Consider the following 9,624-nt stretch of genomic DNA (forward strand, 5'->3'; position numbering starts at 1 on the left):
GCAGTCACACAGATATCACACAGCCATAGGAAAAACTTACACACATACACGCAGTTGCAACATACACACACACACACAGACTAACAGACATACATACATACATATATAAGTAGTAAATCTACATGTAAGTTTTATGCCCACGATATTGTAACGATAACGAAGTGAATAGACTTTTGAATTGCTACCTAGGTGTTAGTCCTATGGACCTACTACTACTAACAGTATCACACACCCACAATTACCCATACCAATACAAGAGAAAACACCCAAAACAACAAGAATACACACACACTCAAACACCTGTAGTTAAACATTTAAAGACGTGCATAAACTTATGATATAATAACAAAAACAACAATGTTACGTTATGCATTCCAAAAACAAAACAAAAAAAATGGTAAAAAAAAAAGTAAATGAAAATTAATGCGCGTAGCTATTATGTACTCGAGTGCAACCAACAATTATGTATTATTGCGATTATATAGCATATTTAAATACGCATTGCAAAATGAAGAAGAAAAAACCCAACAACACTCAGCAATACGACATACAAAACAAGATGAACAACAACAATATTATTAAACAAAAAACAAAAAGAAGCAAATTTAACGAAATGCATTAGTAGTTGAACTATTAGTTTTTCACCTATACACACACACACTCACACACACACACACAATGTAGTAGAATAAAAGAGAACCTCAGGTTGCCGTCGTTTCAACGGTAACAAGCAACAAGCATTAACTATATATACACAACAACAACAAAAACAACAACATACATACATACATATACAACAAGAAAATGAAACACACACACATTAATAGATAATGTTGTCTTTTATAGGGAATTGTTATAACGATTCAGTTTGAATAATGTACGAATATTTATTGCAAATTATATTTTTAATTCAACATTCTGTTTCCAACAATACTATTTAGTTGCGAGCGAGATCTTTTTGCAATTACATACGGTAGTTTGTATGTCTTTGTTTGTCTTATTTTCAAAATAAATCAAGTGAAAGACAGCAACTTGTTTAACGATTTATGTAACTTAGTATTTTATTATACGTAAACTAATAAAAGAAATGCAGAAGGACAGCGTTTGCCTTAACATAACATAATATCAATTCTTTCATTGAAACTTAAAGCATGCTATGCTTAATTTGGTTTCAAATTTTCTCTTAAAATTAACAAAATCATAACAAAAACTTGGGATATTTCAACGTTTTTCAATACATAAAGGTAAATCATCAATCAATATTAAATCATATTAATGACAAAAACTAATTATAAATGGAAAATCGTATTAATAATAGTAAAATTTTAAGGATTATAACTGCGGAGCACCAATCCTAGCTCGAGGAGTGATAAATTAATATTCACAGCAGATTTCGAACTCGAACTCGAGTCCACAAGTATCATGTGAACGGCGTTATCCTGAAATAAACAATAATATATATGTGGAAACATTTGATAATATTGAATATTTAATTTACCGCATTGTTGATTTTCTCGACTTTTGCAAAGAGTTGGCGGTAAGCTACGAGATCGTAAAAATATTTGCTGGCATCTGCAGAAAAGTGTCCACCTTGCCTGGGCATAATATTGGCCAGTCTTCCGTAAAGACATTGAGCTGGCAGTGTGGCAAAATCTTTGGATAGACACTTCAGATCGCTGTGGGTAATCCACATTCTCTCGGCCGTATCAATGAGCTCCACCTGTGACATAAAGGCTAAGCTCAATTATATTTTTATAATACAAAGAACTAATATTACACATGCCTCAATATTCATTGGATGGCCCATCTTCACAGCAAGCACACGAACGCGCTGCCAGAAAGTTCCCCTGGTGTGAATGGCTCCCAAATGTCCAGGCATAACAAGGTGCAATGGAATAGTGTATTTTTTCATATCTATGTCTCTATAATAGAATCTGTAAAATTAAAAATGTATTTTTTGGTGACATAACTGCTTTTAAATCTAAACTCACTGCATATTAATTGCCATTGCCTTGTAGGTATCGTACTCCTCGTCCTGTATCCAAAAGAAGAAGCTGTGTGGACTTGATACCTGCGTATAAAGAGTGATTCAAATATGCATTACAACTGAAGTAGGATTTAAATTACCGTCACAAGCTTCACTCGAATGCGATCATCTAGCTTAAGTCTCTTATTGATGTCGCGAACTGGCAGTACAAAATCATAACGAACAGCATCCGTTGGATAGTCCACTTTTAAGACACGGTCATCCTTTGAATACACAATATTTAGCAATTAGGAAACTAGCATTATGCAATTAAGTTACCACAGCATATCCCGGTATGGCTTCCTCATCGTTACCATCATCGGAGGATACGTATTTGTCGACGGGCTCTTTTTTGGGCTCTATTAATACAGTTCTAATTTCGGGTTTCACATCGATCACTCTGTTATCGTTTACAATTAAATTTCGAATTTGGTCATCCTAAAATTGATAGAATACGTAGTAAAGATAGCAACAATATCATTAAACTTACCACAGCATACGCTGGAAGGGCATCTTCATCACAGCCTTCGTCCGATGATATATATTCTGTGTGATAAGTTGCAATTGGTTTTTTATTCAAATTATTGTCATTTTTGACCGTATGATCAGAAATAATGGGCTTAATATCCTCCTTATTATCGGGCAAGCAATGTTTGACATTGTCTTCTTCTTCGACATTTGCAATAGAGACCTTCTTAAGCGAACTTGCGATTAAGTTTGTCGAAGGTCGTTGATGCACCTGTCTTGAGTTGTAGTTGTTTTTGTTGGTCGCATAGCTTCCTCGTCCTCGATTATTATTGTAAACTGGCCTGCTTGCGTTCGACTTCTCATTCACGAAGACAAGATCTGATCGTTCGGTAGGATATCTTGTCCAAATTTGTTTGCGCGCTTTTACACTTGGCTTCTTTTGGCATTGGACCAAACTTTGAATGTGGGCCGATTTCTCATTTTTCTTGGCCACCAATAGAGCCATAGGACCACATCCTCTTACCTTTAAATTAAGAAAATTTATTTACGTCGAATAATTTTAAATTATTGAGAAACTTACAGAAACAGTGTCAGGAATAGAACGCAAAAAGCTTTCAACGTCTTTAAAGCCCAGCTTGCTAAAGGGTAGAGGAACTCCGTCTACGTTAATATAATCACGTTTCAATTGTTCCACAGTCATATCCTGTGGCGTTGAAACGATTAAGGAGTGTACCATTTTTTTCACATAACTTAACAATCCTTGCTCTTCCATATTGATCCGACGCTGTTCGAATTGATCAACTTGTGCCTCATTGGAATTTTAGCGCTTGAAGCAAGTGACAGTGTGACCGCAAGCTGAATTTAACAACACATAATTTATCCCAGTTATTAACTTCGATCACACGTTGTTGAGAATTTTTATTTTCTCATAATATATGTAATTCTTGTTAAGAGTTATTGTATTTTATTGAAAGCGATTGAAACTTTCTTAAAGATTTGTTTTTAACAATAAAATACACAATTGCAATAAATATGATTTGTATTAAAATATTTATTCTTGATAAATAACGGGCCTTATTTGCTCGATGAATGACGAGCAGACCTTAAAATCGTTTTTGGTATTTTTAGTATTTTTCTATAAAGTGTATTTTTTTCAATTTTTATAGTCACACTGCTTAGTCGTGAATAATATGGTTTCGTTTGACTGCGATCGAAAGCGATATTTTCTAAAAACAGTATTTAATTAATAAAAATGTTATGTGACTTCTTCAATAAATTAAATATATTTTTTAAGCTGGCTGTCGAATATATTTCTAAGATTTAATGTACATATACGATTAATCCTACAACCAATTCATTGAATACGTTAAATATTAATAATATAAAATATTTTGAATATATAAGCTATCGAATATTTTTTAATCGATAACTATTTCGACAACATTTTATATGGCAACGTTGTAGAAGAACTTTGTTCATTGTGTATGAAGTGTGGCAGCTCCACTAGTTCGCGCTAAGTTGGCTGCGGTTCGATAGCCGAACCAGCTCTTTCTTTTTACTTCCTTTCGGTTCCGAACAAGCAGCAAAATGTCGAAGAGAGGTATTTTCCAAAAAAATAAATCCGAATTAATCGTGTAAAATACTGTGAATTAATGCAAAACAATAATGCAATGATGAAGTGTTCGAGTGACAATGGCCGTTTAATTAATTATTTGTGTTTTCTGTCATTTAGGACGTGGTGGTACCGCGGGAGGCAAATTCCGCATCTCACTGGGTTTGCCCGTAGGCGCTGTTATGAATTGCGCTGACAACACAGGTAATGGGCTAATAGAATCAAAATACCAATAAGAAATATGGTAATGAAATGAATTTATTTGATAGGTGCCAAGAACCTGTACGTTATTGCTGTGCACGGCATTCGCGGTCGCCTGAACCGTTTGCCTGCCGCTGGCGTCGGTGACATGTTTGTTGCCACCGTCAAGAAGGGCAAGCCTGAGTTGAGAAAGAAGGTAAGTTTGTTGAGTTGTTACTAAAAAGTGCAAGACAGCAGTAGGCAATGTATAGTGTACAATAAAACAATTACAACAACCACCTGTAAAGTGTGTCCACTTCTCTACTGACTACTGCTATCTTGCTTGCACGTATCAATTATTTACTAATTGTTTGTTTGCACGCGCGTGTTTTTTGTCTTTCAGGTTATGCCTGCCGTGGTCATTCGGCAGCGTAAACCGTTCAGGAGGAGGGATGGTGTTTTTATATACTTTGAGGACAATGCGGGGGTCATTGTAAACAATAAAGGCGAAATGAAAGGCTCGGCCATAACCGGGCCAGTTGCCAAGGAATGCGCTGATCTGTGGCCCCGTATCGCATCGAATGCAAGCTCTATAGCATAAGCAGTTTTGCCTGTCAATGAAAAATATACCCAATATATAACGGAACAACACCAGATGTTATTAAATTAGAACTGACGTCTTCAAGATTCTTTTTATTTCATTTCAATATTGATGGCGGACTAAAAACAACAACAACACGACGGACGGTGGATGAATTTCGTTTTATATTCTCTTTGTGTTTTCTATGCCTTATTTAGGTGCTTCGGTGCGTAGTGTTGGCTTCGGTCGTGTCACCTCCATCGATATCTTGCCATTGGCGCCCTTGAACAGTGCATAGCACACGGGGAATGTGCAACCCTCCAGCGAGTCGCCGTTGAATTTGGTTATGATGTCGCCGCGTTGCAGCTTATTATCGATTTCTGGATATTGTCCTTGTATCTGTAAGAGCGTGACTTAATTTATTATCATATGTGCCTGACGTGTTGGACACTTACCATATCGGAGATGGTGCAGCCACGTTCGTTGGGCGTCAGTGAGAGGCCAAGTTCCTTGCCGCTTTTCTTCATAAAGTCCACATTGAACTTCTCCAACTCGGGCGGATCGGCACGATAGACGGTAAAGTTGACAGTTTTCTCGTATGTCACATGGAACAGCTGATGTACCTTGAGCGTGGTTAGGCTCTCGCAATGCACGGCCACGCCGTTGATGTCGCAAATATGATCGAAGATCTTCAGGCGATTGTCTGCGGCCAAAGCGCCCTCCGGATAAATGTGTGTGATGACACAACCAGTCTGCAACGATTGATGGATTAACTGAAACCGCGTGCAATTGTAATGCGAGAAGATGTACAGCTTACCCTGACGTGGTTGTTCTTGCCGCCAGTCACAACGACACCCAATGGTTTCTTGTCTACCTTCACCTCGATGAGTACCTTTTTGTTTGGTTTGATTTCGGCTGTTGCAGGTTCCTGTGGCTTTTCTTCCTCTTTTTTGGCTTCTGCAAAGGAATGGATAACATTTTACAATCTTTATCTTTGTATTACTCTTGAACTCACCCTCTTTTTTCTTTTCCTCCACTTCTTTCTCGGCCTTTATGGACTCCTCGCTCTTGAGCGTCAGCAGTATCATAGTCACATTGCCCTCGGCTCGCTTTAGCAGTCCAGTCGCCTGTAAAAGTATACGTTATTCGCTGTATCGCTGATCTCGTAATATTAGCTATTGATTTACTTCATCGTAGTTGGACTCGAGTGTCACATCCTGGTTAACCGCCAACAGCATGTCACCCACTTTGATGCCCGCCTGGAAGGTTGATATTTAAAGTATTTAACTTGCAGCAAGGTTTTTCCACTTACCGCCTCGGCATTGGAACCCTCCCGTAAATCGGAAACGAAGATACCGTTGCCCACCTCGACGTGCTTGCCGTAGATGACCATGATGCCCAAGAAGCCCTCCTTGCGCACTTGCACTGTGCGTGCTTTAGGGAACTGATCAAATAAGAACTTGGTCTGCAAGATGGAAGATCTTAATGGTTTTTGAAAGAGTAAAAGACTATTCAAGCCTTGCCTCATCGCTGGAAGTGGGGAACTTCTTGATGGGCTTCACACACATGCCCTCGTCGTTCGGCTTGCGACGCGATGTGATCAGGACGAGCTTCTCGCCCTCAACATTCTTGAACACAGCCGTGGCATTCAAGTGGCAGCGATTCTTTAGTACATTGCCGTTAACCTCGACAATCTCGTCACCTGGCTTCACATCCACGTTGGCCAGCATTCCTTTGGGATCGACACCCGCAATGAAACAGGCCATTTTCTGGCGATCCTTGTGACCGGCTAGCGCGATGCCCAGCGGTATATTGGCCTGACGTTCGAACTCGATGCGTCGCAGATCCTTCATCATGTTATAGCGCTTGTTGATCTTGGCCATCGTGTAGCCAAACTCATCCTCCTGCTCCTTGTCGCGTTCCTTCTCCTGTTTGTTCAGCTTGCAGTTGCCAGCAGAGGCGCGATCAATCTGCGCAGCGAAAGAACTTTTTAGCAATATGTTTGCAATTGATATCCAAAATATACTCGCCTCGTATCCTGCTTCGGTGCGTATGCGTCCGGTCATGTCGCGGGTATCCTCATCGTCCTCGTCGTAGTGGGTTGGCACGTGTTTGACTCGCTGCGATGCCGAGAAGGTTGCATTGCGCTTTGGATCGTTGCGAACAGTCGGTTGTCTGCCCGCTCCCATGGTGCCCATGTTACCCATATTGTTGTTGGGTGTTTGCTCTAGGAGTAGGATGATTCCGAGTCTCATCAGATGCCTCTTTTAATCTTCAAACTTACCTTGATTGAACTTATTCTTTGCCTGCATATAGCCATTGCTGCGTGGATCATTTTTGTTAGACTCTTCGCTCTTGTCGAACGTTTGTATCTCCAGATCGATCTTATAGTCCGCCTCCTTGATGAGATCAATGACCGCCTGTTCCGTGGAGTTCCGCACATCCTTGCCATTCAGCGAGAGAATCCTATCACCAACCTGCGAATACGTCGCTGTTATTCCATGTTTCTTGGCAGTTGTCACACACTTACTGACCTTTAATTTCGCACAGAGATGCGCTGGACTATCGGGCACGATTCCCTTTATAAAAATACCCGTCGTTTTCGTATTCGGCGAATCCTTCACCTCACCCCGCACAATGCAAATGCCGAATGATTTCTTGCCCGTTTTATCCAACGTCACCATATGAATGTGCTCTGCAGGGGGTTGATCCAAAATAATAAATAAAGGATTATAAGGAAAAATGGGAATATATCAAATATTTTTATTATTCATAAGTTTTATGAAAGTTTATATTATAGTATATGAGCAGTATGCAATTTGTTAATATGAATTATTTTCCAATTTTCATTGTCACGCACGTTATTTTATTTCATAACATTGCTAATAATTATATCAACAACCAGAAATAAATACAGCTGATACACTAAAATATTATAAAACTTTAATTTTAATATTAAATTAATAGAAACTTCGAAATTTTAGTTTCATATTAAATAATAAACATAACAAAATTATTATTTGCTAATTATTTTAATATAATATAATTTCATTATAAATGTGATGTGATGCACTGCTTTAAAATTCAATCATTTTTTTTTCTAATTAAATGCTTTATGGAAATTTTAAATTTCAAAATTTTGGAAAAGGCCAATTAAATTAGGGCAGCCAGAATTATATTATATCTCCATTAAAAATGAATGTAGGCCAATGTTAAAATACGGATCTCCAAAACTTTGTTATTTAAAAGAAAGCGGTAAATAATTTCGAAAGTTTTGTAATTGCATATCCCTTTCATCTTTAAGTTTTCAGCTGGTAAAACTTAATAAAACTTTGAGTCCTTAAACCAAAACATCTTGATATTGACCAACACATTATGTATTCATATTGGCAGATCCAGCAAATTGTATAATCCAATTAGAAAAAAATAACTTTAAAGCTGCTAAAAAAGTATTTCACTTTATCTTCACTTAATTGCAAGTTTTAATCAATTATAAACACGAATTTGTGCACAATTAGTGTTTACATGTATGCTCAATGTCAGCTTGTTTTATATAATCCTTGATTTAATTAGATTGTTATTGCACATTTGAATTTGAAGTACTGACCACCGCCGCCGGCACCGGGATTCCCTTGGAATTGAACCATATTTAGTGAATAAATTTATTCGTGTTGAAAGGTTTCAAGCGATAAACATTAAATATCGAGTTATAAGTTAGTTTTTGTAAATTATTTTATTTTTTTAGTTTCTAGTTGTGAGCTTTTTGCAGTGAGCCCATTGAAAATCGCGCCTAAACTGATTTTACAATTAGCCGTCTGGCATTCTTGCTAACTGACTTAGTGGTCATTCTATTTTGAGTCTGATTTTCGTATCGATTACACTGCCCAACAAAGTGGGGGGGCTTTGCACAGTGGTGCCGGATATAATGGCAATTCGTCTTGCGATGTAAATTTGTGCTTTGTTGGTCAGTGTTATTGATTTGGCAAGAGTATTTCACATTGGCTTCAATTGCATTGAGTAACTTTCGCTGTTTGTTGCGGTAACTTGACAGTTATGACGCAACGTACACACACACACACACACAGTTATGCACGCATGTGGACACATTGGTGGGTAAAGCAGTCATAACATTTGAGACCACACGATGGCAAAGACTGTGTCCAGTTGCGGGCATCTTTATTGGCCATATTACAATATTAATTTGTCTGCCCCTTTGCCAATTTGTCTTGCAGTCGTGCGATGGAAAACTCAGCACTCCACACCGAATGGAAGCCCATCAAGTGCATTTGGCCAAATGCCCATCGATTTTAGCCATTTCTCTGTTTTCATGTAATAAACACAGCAAGTGCAACATGCACAAAAGAAGAGACACATATGTGAATGCGTAAGACAATATATAATATGTATGTGTGCTCCAACTACTAAGGACAACTCGCTAATGGTGGATGGGATCGTTGTAATTACGGGTATTCGTTATGAGAATGAATTTAATTTGTCTGCACAACTTAAATGCATAATCAAGATTTGCATTTTAATGCTCAGCCAAAGGGGGAAGGGGAATGGAGTGAGAAACTGGGCAACAAAGCTACGCAAACATTTCCATTAAATACTCCAAAGGAACTGAAATATGAATATTACTCGAAGCGAAGCGAAGCAAAGCCGGGGAGAAACGCAATGCAAAAATGTAGAGTAAACAGTGGAGACGTTCAAAGAGCGGGAATTACTTGCTTATGGCACTGAATGGAGTGGAAGGGAAGA

General features: G+C 38.2%; 3 protein-coding genes across 3 annotated transcripts; 1 reads left to right on the top strand and 2 right to left on the bottom strand.

Moving 5' to 3' along the window:
- Nucleotides 1-1,325: 1,325 nt before the first annotated feature.
- Nucleotides 1,326-3,266, bottom strand: LOC132791571 (uncharacterized). The gene is made up of 8 exons (XM_060800553.1): nt 3,075-3,266; nt 2,517-3,017; nt 2,306-2,464; nt 2,128-2,250; nt 1,992-2,071; nt 1,784-1,934; nt 1,499-1,720; nt 1,326-1,439 (listed from the first exon to the last, which is right to left on the bottom strand). The coding sequence occupies exons 1-8, from the start codon at nt 3,264-3,266 to the stop codon at nt 1,326-1,328; spliced, it is 1,542 nt and encodes a 513-aa protein (XP_060656536.1).
- A 701-nt stretch (nt 3,267-3,967) lies between these two features.
- LOC132791577 (large ribosomal subunit protein uL14) lies at nt 3,968-4,971 on the top strand. The gene is made up of 4 exons (XM_060800560.1): nt 3,968-4,094; nt 4,227-4,310; nt 4,376-4,503; nt 4,690-4,971. Exons 1-4 carry the CDS (start codon nt 4,082-4,084, stop codon nt 4,885-4,887), a joined length of 423 nt encoding a protein of 140 aa, XP_060656543.1. The 5' UTR covers nt 3,968-4,081; the 3' UTR covers nt 4,888-4,971.
- LOC132791570 (inactivation-no-after-potential D protein) lies at nt 4,698-8,659 on the bottom strand. The gene is made up of 11 exons (XM_060800552.1): nt 8,474-8,659; nt 7,401-7,561; nt 7,151-7,343; nt 6,897-7,093; nt 6,390-6,836; nt 6,179-6,331; nt 6,054-6,125; nt 5,882-5,993; nt 5,684-5,823; nt 5,322-5,618; nt 4,698-5,265 (listed from the first exon to the last, which is right to left on the bottom strand). The coding sequence occupies exons 1-11, from the start codon at nt 8,511-8,513 to the stop codon at nt 5,077-5,079; spliced, it is 2,001 nt and encodes a 666-aa protein (XP_060656535.1). The 5' UTR covers nt 8,514-8,659; the 3' UTR covers nt 4,698-5,076.
- Nucleotides 8,660-9,624: the final 965 nt, after the last annotated feature.

This window comes from Drosophila nasuta, chromosome 3 (assembly GCF_023558535.2).
Source record: "Drosophila nasuta strain 15112-1781.00 chromosome 3, ASM2355853v1, whole genome shotgun sequence".
NCBI lineage: Eukaryota > Metazoa > Arthropoda > Insecta > Diptera > Drosophilidae > Drosophila > Drosophila nasuta.

Coding starts and splice junctions, on each gene's coding strand:
- LOC132791570 (XM_060800552.1), bottom strand. CDS start 8,513: ATGGTTCAATTCCAAGGGAATCCCGGTGCCGGCGGCGGTG. Junction 7,094..7,150: donor AAAGAATAAGTTCAATCAAG/GTAAGTTTGAAG, acceptor TCCTACTCCTAG/AGCAAACACCCAACAACAAT. Junction 6,332..6,389: donor TCCCCACTTCCAGCGATGAG/GCAAGGCTTGAA, acceptor TCCATCTTGCAG/ACCAAGTTCTTATTTGATCA.
- LOC132791577 (XM_060800560.1), top strand. Junction 4,311..4,375: donor GAATTGCGCTGACAACACAG/GTAATGGGCTAA, acceptor TTTATTTGATAG/GTGCCAAGAACCTGTACGTT. Junction 4,504..4,689: donor AGCCTGAGTTGAGAAAGAAG/GTAAGTTTGTTG, acceptor TTTGTCTTTCAG/GTTATGCCTGCCGTGGTCAT.
- LOC132791571 (XM_060800553.1), bottom strand. CDS start 3,266: ATGGAAGAGCAAGGATTGTTAAGTTATGTGAAAAAAATGGTACACTCC. Junction 1,935..1,991: donor GCAATGGCAATTAATATGCA/GTGAGTTTAGAT, acceptor TTAATTTTACAG/ATTCTATTATAGAGACATAG. Junction 1,721..1,783: donor GCCATCCAATGAATATTGAG/GCATGTGTAATA, acceptor TTTATGTCACAG/GTGGAGCTCATTGATACGGC.